General features: G+C 55.2%; 1 protein-coding gene and 3 non-coding genes across 4 annotated transcripts; 3 read left to right on the forward strand and 1 right to left on the reverse strand.

Annotated features, from left to right (window-relative positions):
- Positions 1-746: 746 nt before the first annotated feature.
- ARL4D (ADP ribosylation factor like GTPase 4D) lies at positions 747-2,652 on the reverse strand. Its single transcript, XM_054593369.1, has 2 exons — positions 2,576-2,652; positions 747-2,001 (listed from the first exon to the last, which is right to left on the reverse strand). Exon 2 carries the CDS (start codon positions 1,903-1,905, stop codon positions 1,303-1,305), a length of 603 nt encoding a protein of 200 aa, XP_054449344.1. The 5' UTR covers positions 1,906-2,001; positions 2,576-2,652; the 3' UTR covers positions 747-1,302.
- An 8,624-nt stretch (positions 2,653-11,276) lies between these two features.
- On the forward strand, positions 11,277-11,467 carry LOC129086722 (U2 spliceosomal RNA). The gene has a single exon (XR_008530843.1). It is a non-coding gene; the product is annotated as a U2 spliceosomal RNA (small nuclear RNA).
- A 2,143-nt stretch (positions 11,468-13,610) lies between these two features.
- Positions 13,611-13,801, forward strand: LOC129086710 (U2 spliceosomal RNA). Its single transcript, XR_008530833.1, has one exon. It is a non-coding gene; the product is annotated as a U2 spliceosomal RNA (small nuclear RNA).
- A 2,914-nt stretch (positions 13,802-16,715) lies between these two features.
- On the forward strand, positions 16,716-16,906 carry LOC129086725 (U2 spliceosomal RNA). Its single transcript, XR_008530846.1, has one exon. It is a non-coding gene; the product is annotated as a U2 spliceosomal RNA (small nuclear RNA).
- Positions 16,907-17,380: the final 474 nt, after the last annotated feature.

Here is a 17,380-nt window from a genome sequence, read left to right on the forward strand (position 1 = left end):
CCACTCCTCTCCCGGAGGATTGAGGGTGGATGTCCAGCAGTCCTGACCCCGACCTGGCACCAACAGCTGCTACTCCTGCCCCTCTCCTGGGAATAGCTATCATTCCCAGGCCTTAGGAGACTCACGGCTTAGTCACAGGGCCAGGCTGACTCGATCCAGCCCAGGCTTCCCCGGCACCAGCCGCCACTGTGGCTGCCAGTAAGCGCAGTCAGCAGGTTGAGCACCTGAGGTGGCTTTAGGCCAGGAAGGAATTACTTTCCATCCTCACATGCCTCCCCCCCCCCCCGCAAGGCTGAAAAAAATTCAGACCAATCCAAGTGCTGGGGAGAATGGAGAATGGGACAGAATGGCTCTTTGAGGACTTACCTATATAGACCTAAGGAGGTATCCCCAAGGGCAAAAACCTAGGAACAGCTCAGATCAGCACATTTTGAAGTTAAATCTGCAAGGACCAGCTTGTATCATGGGCAAGTGAGAGCCACAGGGTGAGGGGAGGGGAAAAAAGTAGCAGAAAGGAGGAGAACCTCCCCCCAACATGGCAGCGATTAGGCAATAGCTGGGGGGAGAAGTTAAACTGTAATTTTTAGAAGAGGGCTTGCTTGGAAAATTCAACTTCCAGGTAAGGTATTCTCACCACCCAACCCCAAACCCCACCCATAGAGAAATGTCGGACCGTCCCTGGGGCTAGGTAAAGAGGGAGGAAAATGCCAGACCAAGGTTAAAGGTATAGTATCATCAGTCTTTAATAACTTACAGGTAAATGCTAAAAAATAGTTTATAATACAGAGGACACACATGGCTTATAAAACGGCTGTCGGTCAACACATGTGGGGAGGGGTTCTTGGCACTTTCACACAGACACAAAAATAAAGACTGTTATGACTGGCACCCCTATAAAAGCAGCCGGGGGGGGGCTCCCCAGTGGGGGAGGCGGGCCAGGGACATCCTCGTTCATCATCGAATGCATTCTCTAAGCAACTTTTCTTCGACCCAAAACACATTTAATCAAAAAGCCAATGAAGAACAGGAAACAAGGTCGAGGTAGATTTGCAGTTTATACTGAAGCCCCCTCTGTTCTGCAGCTCCCTCATCTCCACAGGTGAGGATGAGGCAGAGACGCGAGTGGACAGCCCCTCTCACAGGCCCCTCCCCGATGCCGCACCAAAGCAGCGCACCCAGTGTGCTCCTCAGTCCTTCACTTAGGTGGACAGGTCCTGCACCCCGGGGCTGAGCGAGGGGCCACAGGCCCTGCCTGGCTGCCCAGTATGCAGACCCTGCTGACGAGGAGGGAGCAGCCTGGGTTCACCGTCTCTTCTTGCTGCCCCGGGCCGCTTTCCTCCTCTTGAGAATCATCTCATACAGGCGCTCAAGGCCCGGCTGCAGACCCGCCCCGTCCACAGCGCTGCAGCCCTGCACGTGGGTGAGCGTGGCCGCAGCCAGCTCTCGGACCGCCAGCCTCTTCTCCACCTCAGGAGCGCTCAGCGCCCCAGGCCGATCCTGCTTGTTGGCCAGCACCAGCACAGGCACGCCCTGGTTGTCTGACGCCCGGCTGATTCGGTGTAGCTCCACTTTCGCCTCCTCCAGCCGCTCGGCCTCGGCCGCATCCACCACAAACACCAGCCCATCCGTCCGGCGGGTGTAGGAGCGCCACAGTGGTCGCAGCTTCTCCTGCCCGCCAACATCCCACACTTGGAAGGTGATGCTACGGGACCCTCCCAGGGGCACCCGGATCTTCTCCGTGTTGAAGCCTTTGGTGGGGACGCTCTGGACAAACTCCTTGAACTTGAGTCGGTAAAGGAGGGAGGTCTTTCCAGCTGAGTCCAGCCCGATGACCACGACGTGCAGGGCCTGGAACTGGGGCAAGAAGGAGGTGGTGGGGGCCATCTCTGTCAAGTGGTTCCCCATGGTGAGCTCCAGCTAAAGTGCAGGCCTTGGGGCTTCACAGCAGAGGCACGAAGGTGGCCTTGAAATTGCAGGTTCTGGGGATCACAGCTGGGCTATCTGAACAGGGAAAATTCATGAGAGAAAAAAGAAGAGGTTTAACAAACATAAAATGTGCAACTTCTTGATCCTTTCCTAAATCAGCCACCCATGCTTCCTTATTAAAATTCCTTTAAAAAAAAAAAAATCAGTTGCAGGTGTAAGAAGGGCCCTCCCCTCTCCCCGAACTCCTAACAAGGGCGATGAGACCTAGAGTAACCCCCAGGTCAGGGGCGCTGAGGTGAAGGTGAGGCCTGGATGCGGCAGACGGTCGGCTTCCAGCGCCTCGTTTTCCGCTTGCGGTGCGGTAACAGGCGCCGCGACCCCTATTCCCCAGGCGATAGTCCTCGCGGGAAGGCGCAGGTTGGACAGCACCCCTAAATTAAGGGTTAGGGTGCAGGCGCTGAGAGGAGAGACTGACGCCTGCTCCCACCCACCCTCCACATCCCCAGGCGGCTGACACGCCCCTGGTTACACCGCGACCCCTTTTCACCGCCCAGCCACACTCCTCTGCCAGCCTTCCTCTGATCGCCGATTCCAAAGCCCCAGGCCCCGCAGCGGGGCCGCCTCAGCCCGACCTGAACATCCCCTTTACCTCCGTCAGCGGCGCTCTCCGACGCCCCTCCGGAACAGCCACCCGAAACGCAGCGCCACACTCCACGCCGGCTCCCACCACGCAGTCACTGCCGAGCCGTCCGGGAACTCGGGCTTAAAAACCTTCGAGTGACGTCACGCTACACAAGCCAATCAGCAGCCCCGCAGCGGCGGAGCGGGCGTGGTGATGTGCGCGCCGCAGCCCCAACCTTGCAGAGGTGGGCGTCTGCTCAATCTGTGACTGTTTTAATTAATCTTTTCTCCCATATTTTAATATTTGGTATTAAACTCGAGAGTAATCAGGGATAGATAGTGGGAGAGGCAAGAGGTACACACATGTGACCGCGTCGAACTGCGGAAAATAATAATACCTTAATAATGCTGCATCCCGTCCCCCAAGCATAGTTTTCCACCCACGTGTAAAATTTTTCCGCCAGGTTCTCCCCAGGGCTGCTGACAAGTCTTCCCCCGTTATTTTCCCTAATTCAATACTGAAACCTGTGTGAACCCGGAACCCCATAAAACAGTCTAAACCCGCTATCCTTATTGATTCTCACTAGAGCTGGAGGTAGGGATTGGTGTTGCTCCGTTTTATAGGTGAAGAAAGCTCAAAAGGATTCAATGACTGGTCCAAAGTCACACATAGGTAGTAAGAGGCTTAACAAGCACCTGTGTCAGTCCAGTGCCTGGGCTCCTGACCAATAGACTATCCATCTCTCATCAGTGAGGCTGTAGGGCCACGCAGCCTTAGCACCAAAAACAAAAACAAAAACAAAAGCCTCAATCGCTGGTCAGGGTGTTGGCCTGCGGATCCCCTAAGGGCCTTCCTTGTTCAAATAGATAAAGACAGGATTCTTCTTTACTCCACGGGGCGGGCATTCATTGACCTCATCCACAGGTTGCACTCTGCCTGAGCCTGAGAGAAAACGCGGTTATGGAGGACGTGCAGGCCACAGGGCGGGCCTCTGAGGGCTCGTGTTCTAGTGAGAAAGACGAGGCCGGCCCCTGACAGGTGTGGGCGGAAAGGGGCTCTACCGAAGGTGGCCTGGCGGGGTGATCTGACCATGAATTCCAATTCCTGACCGCAGCTCATGGTGAGTAGTCACAACCCCAAGAATATAACTGTTCAGTAAAAGGTTTATCTTTCCCTTAAGCAAGCCCTGTCCAATGCTTTTGTGGATCTGCCTTTGAAATAAACTTAACGTAATCTGTTAACTATACTATAATCTAGCAGTTTTCAACCTTTTTCATCACATGGCACACATCAACTAATTACTAAAATTCTGGGGCACACCAAAAAATACATTTTTCCCCAATCTGACCAAAAAAAATAGGTATAATTTTGAATCATTCACACCTGATGGCTATTGTTGTGTTGGCTGCTGTCATTTTTTTTATTTGACAATTTAAGGGAAAAGAGGTCAGTGCCCCTAACTAAATAGTCAAGTACTGCATGTTTTAAAAATTCTTGTGGTCCACCAGCTGAGAATCACTGCTGTAATCCATTCCCCACCTTGCTTTCTCCCACTCTCATGAAATCAATCCTTCTTACTTCCCTGTTTAATTTTAAATGCATAAAAGATACAACTACATCATCATTGTCTGGAGATATTGCGATCTTGAATCCCAGCACTTGTCATCAGTTTTGGCTCAAACAAACTCAGAAAAATTCTCTACAGGTTCAGGTGTTCCTTTCGTCAACACAGGGAACGCAGCGACAGTATAGAGCAGTGCATGTACTCGGCCTTGGAAATTGTGACTTGCAGGACTTCAGAGAAGGGAGAAAGAGTGTCAAGTGAAAGCTTCTGGAAAGGTTTCTAAAAGTTAATCAGTCCTGTGTAGGATCGATTAGGAGGGACTCAGAACTGGGAGGCATCTCCCCAGCCATTGCAGACTGATACAACCTGGGGATCCCTGAAGAGGAGACGTCACAAAGGGGCCGTGTGTCCACGAGGACAACGGCAAAAGGATAACAGTGATAACAAGGTAAAATTGAAGGAGGAAAGAGGGATCAGAGGCAAATGAAATCATAACTCTCATATCGTCATTTGGGTTCTTGCATTTATAATGTAATTCAATATTAACCTTTGAAACGCAATGTCTGAGGGTGAGCACAGTGAGTTCGGAGAGGGGAAGACAGGGCAAGCCAAGGGGCAGTGAACCCCTGCTCCAGTCAGGGGCCGCTGCATGAGAGGCTCTGGTCTGAGGACTCTGCGTACTTTTCGTTTCTTAATACACAACTTAACCCAAGAAATAAGAAATATGGTTACTCTAAAAGGAAGAAACCAAAGCACAGAAAGGTCAGGTAATTTACCCAAGGTTATTCAGCTAAAAATTGGCCAAACTTGGCTTTGAACAAATGTTACAATGACTGTTACAAAAACACACAGAAACAGAGAAACTTAAAACATATAGACTGTTTTGCGTTTCTTCAACAGTCTTTGAAATTTCTTTAACATTTCTCCTGTATCTCCTGGGCCTCACACCCAAGAAAGAAATTGTCACTTGATTGTCTGATAAAGGATGTGAACCTGGCAATCCCACCCCACCCTTCACCTTTTGTGTTTGCCAGGGAAGGTGTTGATGAACAAACGGGAAGGAGAATGTGGGGCAGGGGAGGGTCGAGGAAAGGCACCCGGCCTGGCAGGGTAGCACCAGATTGCGGACCTACCCCAATCATATCTCCTTTAAATGGGAGCTGCAGTCCCCACCCCCAGCCCCGGCCCCGGGAAGCCTTCCTCCGATAATGACCATTTGCTAGCCTGGCAGCCCCTCCTCGGCGGTGCTTTCTCACCACCAGGTCACAGCCCAGGACCTGGTGCGCTGGGGGACTCACCACAAAAACATTCAAACATTTCTTTCTTCCCCTGGGTCAGGGGCTTCTCTGTGTCAGACATTCAGACACGTGTACACTGAACATTCATATATGGAGTGCCTGCTCCACGCGAGGCACCACTCTGGGTTCTGAGCGTACAGCCCTGTATGAGACAGATAAGGACCTGCCCTCATGAAGTGTTCACTATTGCGGGGAGAGGCAGGCAATGAATAAAGAAGCTACTTCCAGATGGTGACAAGTGCCATGAAGGAAAAGAAAGCAGACACAATGTGCTGAAGAGTGACTGGGGGAAGGGCACGGCTTTAGATTTGGGGGGTACTCAGGAAGGCCTCTCCAATTGGTAACATTAGAACCAAGGTTTAAGTGACAAGGTGTCAAGTAAGCATTCTAGACAGGGCGGACTAGCTGCGACCGACCTGCTGTCCCCTGTTGGCTCCCCCACCTATCAGGTTCCAGCTGCGGGCGCGCCTGCCTTTCCTCAGAGCTGCCTCCCCCACCACGCTAAGCCTTGAGCCCAGCAGCTAGTTTTTCTCCTCCAGAGCCCTGTAGTGCCCAGCACCACGCCTGGCACACTAGGCAGTCAGGAAATCGTGCAGGAATTCATGCATGCGCGAGGGAACGAGCAAATGGGCTAGGGGGTTCCCTGAGTGGGGGACGCGAACATCCACCCTTAGCCCGGGGGTTTCTTGGTCTGGGGTCCCTGAGCCCTTGGGGGTTCCACTGACACTGGGTTGAGCATCCCAGAGGCTAGGGGTGGGGATGACTCTGGAGAGAGAGGCCCCCCGCAGAGCGTGGCAGGCTGAAACCCTAGGCTGAGCGTCATCGTGAGTTCGGTCCCTCACTAGTAGGCTGGCTTGGAAAAGCCACTTTCCCCCAGGATCCTCAGTTCCCTCAGTATGTGATGAGGGGTTCAGATGATTCCAGGTCCCTTCCCCGTGATAGTCCACGCTCTTAGCGAGGGGAGGGGAGGGATGGAGCCCCCCTAGGAAGTGGCTGAGGATATCCTTGCCTCCGCAGCACGGAATCCTAACCAAGTACTCATCTGAGTGCACAGCAAAAGGAGACAGGTCGGTCGGGGGGAGCGGATCCCAAGGAGCAGCTGTCAGCTTGGGAATCACAAAGATCCATTTTTCAAATCCCACTTTTGTTTCCTCAAGAATAACATGGAGAAAACATAACCTACCTCTTAGAACGATTGTGGGGAGAAAATGTGTAAAAGGGCCCACTAGGTACCCTTCTCTCCTACGAGGGACCTTTCAGAGTCAACCCTTCCAGAACCAAGTCCCAGGGCCCAGCCAAGGGCTGGAAAGCAGTAGACACTACCCCCTGGTGGATATGTTTGGCACTGCCTGGCTCCTGAAGAAAAGTGGAGGAGTAGGCTAAGTAGCAAGGGTTCCTTTGCCTCCTTCTGGTGTCTTCCTTTCAGAGAGGACCTTATATCCACTTTGGGGTTGGGAATGGCAACTCTACCCTCTTTGAGTTTCTTTGTAGAGGTGAAATCAGATTTGAATGAACACTATTTGAGCAGAAAATCTAATTTCCATACTTTTACTGAGGGCCCAATGACAGGGGCCGGGAAGGCCGAGGCAGGAGGAGGCTACCACACAGGAAGGTTATGAAGAGCTCAGCTGCAGCCATGTTGCAGTCTCTGTGCAGAAGGATCCACGTGGGGACGGATGTCCAGCATCCATTTGCACAGGAGCCTGGCCCTCAAGTGTGTCCTTCGCTGGAGGAGGGGACTTGAGTGGTCAGCAAGAAACAGCGAGGACGAGCCCCAAGAGGGTGATAGTGCCCAAGGAGCACTGACGAGGGAGGAGGAACCACCAAGTCAGAGGCTGAGACACTAGGCAGGGGGAGAGCTGGGCCCACACACTGTAGGGAACACGGTCACCGCCAGTCATTGCCACTGGTGGACTCCCTGAGGCGCTCTCAACCAGGACCAATCCCCAGTGACCTTACCACTGTAATTCAGTCTTTATCATCTGAGAGATTTCTCTGCCAAGTTACCAATATTGCCTTGAGTACATTGATGTGCTTATAGCTTCAAACAGTGGTTCCCAAATTTGTGAGTACGCCAGAATCACCTGGAGGATTTCGTAAAACACAGGTTGCTGGGCTCCACCTCCAGAATTTCGCAGTCACAGGCGGGAAATGTGCATTTCTAAAAATTCTCGGGCGATACTGACGCTGCTGGCCCTGGGACCGCACTATGATGACCTGGCTTGGAAGAAGAGTTCCAAGTCTAACTTCACATTTCCCAGTGAGCACTTGGGCAGATGACGTATGCATCCCAGCCTCAGTCTTTTCATTTGTAAGGTCTGATGACAATACTTATCTCACAGGGTTATTAGGAGAATAAAATAAAGTAAAATAACTGAAGTACTCAGCAAAGGGCTTGGAATGTACAAGTCTTTTATACCTGGTAGCTATTATAATGATAGTAAATTAGCTTATCTCAACCAATAACAAAAAAAAAAACAAAACACTGGCCCAGGAAGCCAGCTGTGGAATATCTTCCTCAGATAACATACAAAGTGACATGTATAAGTTGACCACCCACTGCCATTTCTTTTCCAATGTGTGTGACTTAAAGCATTGCTCCTCAGTCTTTATTATGCACATGAACCCCCATGCACTTTATAAAATGCAGATTCGAGTTCAATATGTGTTATGGACTGAATTGTGTCCCACTGAAGTTCTGCCGCCCGCCCCGCTGTGAGGATATGAATGAGTGTGGGGAGAGGAGGGATAGGAAAAATGATATCTCAGTGTAGTTATTACTTAAGTTTATATGTTAGCTTAAGATGCATTTGGGCTCCATTAGGTCTCCCACCTTCTCAGCTGGAGCCTTCGGGATCAAGAAACTTTTCCGTACTCCAACTCTCTGATGTTTTGAGTTTTGGCCTTTGGAACTGTTAGACCTTGGTTGGGTAACAACCTCGCCTCTCTGGTGTCCTGCCAAGCCTGGTCAGATCTCCCCCCTCCCTCCCATCCCCCTGGTTCTGGCCAGCAGCCTCCTAACTGCTGCTTCTCTGAATCAGTCTGACCGGCATCATTTATTCACTTAAACATTTACTGAACACCTACCACTTGCCAGACACTGGGCTAGTGTTGATGAGGTCGTTGCCCTGAATGACCGCCAATTTCAGTGGGGAGAGATAGGATTGCCCCCTGACTCAGAAAGAGCCCCTCACCCCACAGATATGAAGCTCGTCTCCAGCAGAGACCAAATTGCACAACTAGTCTGGTGTTTCTAGCAAGCGCCCTGTGACTTGCCTAGCAACTTGCCCTTTCTTCAGGAAAACTCTCTGCAAGGGCTCCTCCTGCAGGCCTCTCTTGCCTCCCAGCCCTAATCCCCTCCCAGCTCAGGATCAATTGTTCCCCCCAAGAGGCGACCCTGGGAGATGCCCACCCACACACATACCTCCTGAGGCAGGAAAGGGCAGACATGGGCAGGCAGACATTGCCCGGCTGCGCACGGGCCCCCCAGCAGCCTTGGGGAGCGGCAGCCAGGAGAGGAACGGAAGAGCACGGCGGAGGCCCCTTGCCGACCGCAGGGACAGGGTCCCCTTCACCTGTGTGATCCAGGACCCACACAGTGGCAGGCACAGAGTCGGTGTGCACCGAGGAATCAGCTGAACCGAAACGTGTTTTAAAAGCCAGGATATCAGAAGGTGTGTGGTGGTGGTGTGTTTTTGAAAGAAAAGCCCGGAAACAGGTCTAAATATGCATGCGTCCGGGACAACTGGGGTAGCCGTCCGGAAAAAAGTAAAGTCAGCTCTATCCCACTACTCACATCCCAGGACACAGACAACGTGGGACAGAGATGGAACGCAAGAAGGTCAACGAGTCACAGGACAGCGGGCAAAGGATGTGAACGCTCGGTTCAGGTGAGGAAAAGGGCAGCTGACCTTGGGCCCCCGAGAAGACACACGAGTTTGCTGACAGTGAGAGACGCAACGGGACGCCGTGCTCAAGTTCGACAGCCCCGACGGTTGCGCAAAGTCGTTACCACCAGCCGGGAGGTCTGCTCGCTCGCTTTCTACGGGCGCAAATCGCGTCATCTAATATGTGTCCCTGTAGTCATTCAACCATACTAAGTATGGTTGATACTAAGTATGCGGTGTATGCCACGCACTGCCCTAAGCACAGGAGATAGACACGTGGACGAAAGAGACAAGGACCCCCGCTCTGGAGCTTACACGCTCTCAGGCTACAAGGCGATGCACAAGGAAATGAGTAGAAGAATGCCAGGCGCTAGGTGCCGCGGAGCAAAATATGCCCCGTAGGGGAGCACAGACAGGGGCCCCGGGCGGATAAGGGAAGCCTGAGCACAGGACTGTATGCCAGCCGTTAACAGTCTCATTTTCTAGATGAAGAGGCTGAGCTACGGAGAAGTGACCCGCCGGAGATGTTTCCCTTTGTGTCCGGTTCTTACAGGCGCCGTATACCGTACGGCGGTCATGTCTCATTCTTGCTGGTAGCGACGCCTACTAATTTCGCGTCTCTTTCTCTCCAGTTTACAGATGCGCTGCGGCAGGCGGAGGGCTAAGCGAGGAGGCCGAGTCGAGCGCCGGGCCACACGGCTGCCGGCTGCCGAGGCACACAGGGGTGGGGGGCCCCCGGTCTCCCAGGTCCGCGCTCTCAGCCGCCGCCGCCGCGCCCCCGCCCCCGGGCGGCTTGGTTGCCGTCTCGGCTGAGCCGAGGCTTGCGCGGCAGGCTCAGCAACACTCGTAGTGAGCTGGGCACACGATCACGTTTTTGTCTCTTTTTCGGTGCCTCTTTTTCTAGGCCCCACGCTCTCGGCTTCATCCTCGGCGGATTCCGCCTCTTCCACTAACCAGCCGTGCGGTTTTCCGCAGGTTGCTTGCTTGACCTCCCGGTCTCAACGACTCCGCCTGTAGGTCCGCTTCGCGAGTCTGACAGACGAGGGAAGCACCTAGCCCAAAGAAAGCCTGGTCCGAACGATGAGTGTTTCCTATTGTATCGTCTAGGGGCACTGCGACACCATACAGGCTCAGCTGTGTCGGTGTCACAGCCCTGACCCTGACACTCCGCTGGAACCTCGTCGGACACATTGTAGACGACTAAAGCAAGGCCTCCTCATTAACTCCATGTATGTTCCCTCACTCCCACAAGGTAGGCATTAAGGTTCCCACTTCTCAGCCGGGGACACTGAGGCTCGGGAAGTGAAGGAGTGTTGCCCGGGTGCCCTGCCGACAGAGCAGGGCGGGGGTCCTGGTGACCAGGGAGGGAGTCAGCCCTCGCAGGGCCGAATCTCCGGCATCAGCTTTTCTCTCTGCAGCCCCTCCCTGCCCGGCGACCCGGGACAGGCGGTTCTCGGGCCGAGTCCTGGGCCTGGAGCGAGCCAGCCCCAGGGAACCCTCTTGTCTTCACAGCGATGACCTGCCGGCTTCCTTCGGAACTAGGACTCCTCTGCTCCAACTCCCGCCCACCGACCGCTCTGATCGCAGGCGCCCGAAGCGCCTCGGTTCTGTCGTTTCGCGGGGGCTTGTTCGTACCAGCGGAGAGCTGGGCCACAGCCTAGCTTCCGCTCATGCGCGGAGTGGTCGTCCGGAGGCGGGGGAGGGGGAGGGGGAGGGGGGAGGAGGGATGAGAGCGACCCGCGCGGAAAAGGCGGGGCATGCAAATTGGCACACGGTGGCCGTTTAGCCACCGTGCCAAGCGGGTATAAAAATTCACTTAAAAACGTAGAGAATTGAAAAAAATTTTGACGGAATCTAATGTTTCCTATGTATGTGTCAAGATAGTAGGAAGGTAAGACTTTGCTTGAGGGTGACCTGGATCACCGTGAGTGAAATAGGGGTGACACGAGGAGGGTGCCGGCGAGGGCCGGGCACTCGGCATCGCTTCTCGGCCTTTTGGCTAAGATCAAGTGTAGTATCTGTTCTTATCAGTTTAATATCTGATACGTCCTCTATCCGAGGACATTATATTAAATGGATTTTTGGAGCTGGGAGATGGAATAGGAGCTTGCTCCGTCCACTCCGCGCATCGACCCGGTATTGCAGTACTTCCGGGAACGGTGCACCCCCCTCGGGGGACTATTACTGAGGTGTGATAACAGCAGACGTGGGGGCCCTCCGCTTCGCTGAGCTCGGGTGGCCTTGTGGGGGACGTCTCCCGGTGTCTTTTTCTCTCCCATCTTTGCGTTTTTCTTTCCTCCCCGCTTGTTAGTTACCTGGGAGGGCTGCTGACTGCAGTACTTCCGGTTTTGTTTCCGCGGGCCCCGCGCGGTGGAGCTACTGTGCTTCTCTAACTTGATTTTGAACTCTTGTTGTCCCCGCTGGCCTGGGTTGGTGTTTTTACATCAGTGACTTTTTCTTTTTCTCTCTCTGCGGCTTCGGTTGCAAGTGACAGGGCTGCGCAGCTGCCGGGAGCAGAGACGGGCCAGACTGCATCGTTCTTGCGCTCAGGCACCGTGCGTCCCACCCACGGTAGGAGGGACCAGCAGCCCTGTCGCAGATGGCCCCAGTACCAGGCAGGGCAAGGAGCGGGTGAACAAAATGGTTGGGGGGGAACCAAGTTGGTGAGAGCAGAGATGGTTTGACACAGGGTCTGATCACACATCGTGGGATGGGGAGCCTGAAGCGTCGTGTCAAGTGCCAGGCCTAAGCACACTCCTCTTCACCGTCTCTCATGCTGCACTCGTTCAACAAGTAATTAGCAAGGGCCGGGCACACTGTCCTAGGCACTGGGGGATAGAGCAGCAAAATGTCCACCATCAGGGTGAGGAGCAAATAACCCAATAATGTACGTTTACGTGTGAATAGACCCCCATGTCTGTGTCTATATGGATGTGTCTAGATCTATGTATCTACCTACTCCGTGTGACGATTATGGGTGCCTACAGTTACGTGGCAGCTGGGAGAAAAAGCCAGGTAAAATGGGATGTGAAGCAGCAGTGCCGGGCAGGGGCAGGGGGAGAGGAAGAAGAGGAGGAAGACTGTTCACCTCATAGAACTGGCAAGTGAATTAAATGAGATAACACATGTTACAGTGCTCATCCCAGGGGCTGGAACAGGGAAGGGCTCAGGCAGCACCCTGCGATCAGGCTTTCTGTGCCGCAGGGTGAAATGGCCGATTGGGTTTCAGTCTTACATCCCTGATACCTTCTAGCTTACTTTCTGAGGTCAGATGAAGGAAATAGACCTCCCCCCTACCCCTCAACTGAACTGCGGGTCTGTTAGGAAGGACAGTGGGGAAAGGTAGGTGCTGACTGGGTCGCCGTCAGTCTGTGCCACAGAGGGGAACTTGGAGGGTCGGGAGGAGGAGCTTAACGCATTGACTGGCCTGGACGTCCAGAGCATCATCCCCAGCAGTCACCTCCCTCCTCTCTGGTGTTCTGCCACTCCTGGCCAGATCTTCCCCCACCTTCCCCCCGGTTCCGGCCAGCAACCTCCTAACTGGGCACCGTTTACTCAACTCAAACGTTTTCCGAGCACCTACTATGCCCGGCACTGGGCTAGCGCTGGGATCTAGATAAGTACTGATGGAGTCACCGTCCGCAGCGACCTCCGATTTCAGTGAGGGAGATAAAGGATTGCCCCAAGTGGGGGCGAGTGGCGTGCTTGTACTGTAATTACGCACGGGCTGGGATGAAATACATAGGTGAGAAAGAGGTGAAGGGATACGATGTCGCAGGCGAAGGGAGCTTGATGTGCGGAGCCCAGGATATGGTTCATTCACAGAAGCACCGAGAAGACGACGGTGCTGGAGTTGGAGAGAACCCCACCAGCTGCCTTGCCGGGGTCTTCCGATATGGCACGCCCCCCCCCCCCCCCAAGCCCTTTCGCTCCCCTGACTCAGAATGAGCCCCTCATTCTGTCCTTTCGGTTTGGTACAAAAGACGAGCTCGACCTCCCAGCTGAGATTCGGAGACGCCAGCCACGAGGGGGAGAGTCGGCCCCTCGTAGCCACGCCTCCTGGTGGGCGGGAAAGGGCGGGCATGCAAATTAAAATGGCGGTTCACCCCAGAAGGACGGTGCAAGAAGAGATATACAGTTTCTCTTTAAACTATAGGGAATTTAAAAATCGGCACAGGGTTTACTATCTAGTGATGCCATGGTGCTGCCGAGGGAGGGAAAGGAAGCGAGGCCCTGACTGCCGGTGACCTGGCTCACCATGAGTGAAATAGGGGTGACACGAGGAGGGTGCCGGCGAGGGCCGGGCACTCAGCATCGCTTCTCGGCCTTTTGGCTAAGATCAAGTGTAGTATCTGTTCTTATCAGTTTAATATCTGATACGTCCTCTATCCGAGGACATTATATTAAATGGATTTTTGGAGCTGGGAGATGGAATAGGAGCTTGCTCCGTCCACTCCGCGCATCGACCCGGTATTGCAGTACTTCCGGGAACGGTGCACCCCCTCTCGGGGGAAACAACCCGTGGTACTAAGAATAGAAGGTGTCGCTCGGATCTACTTCTCTTGAGCGAACTTTTAGTTATGTCCCGGCCCCCCCCCCCGGCTGTCTAGAGCTTCGCTTTGGTTTCTGAGTGGTCATACAAAAGAGGTTGGAAGGGCCTTGCTCAGCTCTTCGGAGGGCTGCTTCGCGGCTCCCCCGCAATGTCGTTTTTTTTTTCCTGTCAGGGAAGCTTGCAGGGACGGAGCTCTCTCCCTGCGCTGAAGCTGGATGGGGGGACGGGAGCGAGGGGAGAATCGATGTTCGGGGAGAGGATGTTCGGCGTTAGTCCTTCCTCCCGTGCCCCCTCGCCCCCAACCCCTAACCTCCCCTACCCGCGGCCCTTCGGGCCCTGTGGCTCTGGCTCTCGCTCTCGCTCTCGCTCTCCGCTGCCCGCCCCGCCGCCCCCGGCTTCGCTTGGGGGCTCTTGGCGGGGTTGGGCGCAGGTGAGTACTGAACAGCACTGGTTGGGCCCAGCCAGCATAAGGCCTTCACAGGCTCCAGGGAAAAGCGTCCCAGTTCCTTGTCGGCCTAGGGGCTCAGGCTCTTGGCCTGGGTCGTGATGGGGTGCCAGCTGTAATCACGTCGGACGACCTGCCACCTGAGTACATGCACGAGGCACGGCCTGGGGCTTGTCTAGGGCCATCGGGCAGGTGCAGTCGGCCACCGTGGTGGCATATCTTCCACCTGGGGCTGTACGTGCCCGTTGCCAGGAGCCTGCTGATCTGCGTGCAGCCACCAGAACCAATCTCATCACACCCTGTCCCAGGAGAGGTCAGTCTGCTTTACCTTGCCCTCCGCCGGAGGTTGGCCCAGGCCCGCGCTTTTGGTTTCTGCTAGAAACGGGTAACGCGGATGCCGGGGTAAACGAGTGCGCGCTGCCTGACGTTGGGCCTCCGATTTAGATGACGTCAATCCGGTCCCCCCAGGTAGCCCTGACCTCGCTCTGCCGGACCCCTACAGTCCAGGCCTTCCCCGAGAGGGAGAGGACGCCGTTCTTCCAGGCCTATGGCAGCGCTTAGCCACCTTGGCTGCATGCGTCGGAATCTCCCGGTGGCCCGTCAGAACCACGGTGATGTCCCAGCACCACCGCAGAGCACCGGAATTCCAGTCGCTGAAGCTGGTGCGCTTCAGAGCTCTCCAGGGCTCTTGCGGCTCTGCAGCGGGCCTCCAGGGAGCGCTCCTCAGAGTGTCCCGCGAAGACGCCGCCGCCTCGGGGCTACTTGCTCTGGGCCCATGCCAGTCTTCAACCCGCTCCTGCCAATCCTCTCATGAGTCGGCTTATGACCGCACCGGACTGGCTTCGTGTTAACACCCCGGTGGGCACTCAGTAAACAGTGTGGACTGAGGGGACAACGGAGTTAGTTCCCTGGTTCCGTCACAGACGGGAGGCCGTTCAGTCCCGAGGGGGAGGCCTTTGGGCCCGTGTGGAACTATGTTGAGGGCAAGTTCCCGTACCTTCCTGGTTGCGTCGCCCCTCTGCACAACCACATGCGCCCCCTGTGCGCCCCTGCCCCCGAATTTGTTTGGGATGTCGAGACTGATGACACCACACACGCACCAAGAGGGTATGAAAGGTGTGTGACACAGCACGGGACTTTCCGGAGAGAGCAGATTTGAAAATGGCCTGAGAGCCAGGAATGGAGCCCGGGCTGGGGGTGCCTTTCGGGGTGGGTGAGCGGAGGTCCTGGGGCGAGCCTCTCTTAGCAGCTTGCCCAGCTGCCGGGCGCGAGGGGACGAGGAAGAGGGGAGGCTGAAAAGCTGTCAGCAGTCAAACGTCCCCACGAAGCCACACTTACCACATGCTGCGAGCTGCTTTCTCCTCTGTGAAACGGGGAAATGGAAAAGTGCTTTCCTCGGGCACGGTGCCTCTCTGCCACTCTGCCTTCCGCGGTGGACAGTCAACAACACTGGATCGGTCTGATGGCTGGCCAGCCGCGTCTTGCTTCTGCAGACAACGGTCCCCCCTCATTCCCCGAGTGGCCCCCCTTGCTTTACACCTCTGTGTTTTGCCCACGTTCTTGCCTCAGACTCCAGTGACCAGATTTGCGACGGGAAATGTTCCATTCCGACGAAAGTAACCCGGGCCACCCCCTGCTTAGGACGCAACCGCCCGGGGACCCGAACTGTCGGGCAGAGGATGGCCGGCCGGAAGGACGCGGGCGCGAGCCGAGCAGAGAGGTCCTGAGCAGGGAAGGGAGGGGCTCGGGATTCGGGCGGCCGAAGAGCCGCCGTAATCGCGACGTGGGGGGGGGCGGGGGGGGGGCCTGGCTGAGCGCGTAGGAGGCACTGCCTCCTTCATCGATCGGTCGTTGAGCGTGCATGTGCTGTACGAGCCGGGGTGAGGTGGGGTGTGTGTGGGGGTGTGGAGGGCAGTGAACAAAACCAAGGTCTTTCAGGCGCTCCAGCCGTGAGAGCTGCTGCCCTGTACCGGGCAGCACCGGGCAGCACCGGGCAGCACTGGGCAGCACCGGGCAGCACCGGGCAGCCGCCCCGCGCCCCCCCCCCCCCCCCCCCGTCCCCGCCTCCTGTGGCCTGGGTGCTGGATCCCTACACGCCTGCAGGTGGGCCCCCAGCCGGGTTTGGAACCACCGCGGTGGGGAGGCTGGAGTCCGTCGCGTAGGCCACGCCTCCTAAGGGGGCAAAAGGCGGGGCATGCAGATCAGGAACGGCTGTTCTGCGTCGGGAACGAGGGAACTACCAGGGATACAGGATTTCGGGTTAAAAATGTAGAGCACCAAAAATCTGCACGGGAGTCCGGTGACATCCACAGCACTGTGGGCGACGCAAAGAAATCAGACAAGGAGTGAAGATTAGGGTTCTCACCGTGAGCTGAATATGCGTGACACGAGGAGGGTGCCGGCGAGGGCAGGGTGTTCAGCATCGCTTCTCGGCCTTTTGGCTAAGATCAAGTGTAGTATCTGTTCTTATCAGTTTAATATCTGATACGTCCTCTATCCGAGGACATCATATTAAGCGGATTTTTGGAGCTGGGAGATGGAATAGGAGCTTGCTCCGTCCACTCCGCGCATCGACCCGGTATTGCAGTACTTCCGGGAACGGTGCACCCCTCTCGGGGGGAAAAGTAACTTGTGGAATGTCAGCTTTGTTTCCTTTTCTCTGTTGTTCTTCGGTCAGCCTACACGCTCTTCTCTTGTTGGGCTTGGGGGTGCCGTAGGCCCTAGGCAGCACTTAGTTAACCTCGCGAGGCCCTCTGGTTGGGTCTGACGCCACGGAGTGGGGGCGCCCTTGTACCAGCCCACACATGCACATGCGAGCGGCATGAGTCATGAGTGGGACGCAGGGAGATGGACGTGTAATGACACCTAATAAGTTGCTCTAGACCAGTTACAACAAGCATACGAGTATAGGTAGGCTCTCCGCCTTCATGCTTACAAAACAGTAACGTGAGGTTTTGACAGTCACAAGGGTAAGAGTAATTACTTGCGCTGTTTTACAACAGCCAGGTTAGGGTGACAACATGCATAAACCTCAAGGGCGCTATGCTAAGTGAAATAAATACGCCAGACAGAGAGATCCTAGGCTG

Source organism: Pteronotus mesoamericanus, unplaced genomic scaffold (genome assembly GCF_021234165.1).
Source record: "Pteronotus mesoamericanus isolate MK-2021 breed Mesoamerican mustached bat unplaced genomic scaffold, CSHL_Meso_final scaffold_408, whole genome shotgun sequence".
Lineage (NCBI taxonomy): Eukaryota > Metazoa > Chordata > Mammalia > Chiroptera > Mormoopidae > Pteronotus > Pteronotus mesoamericanus.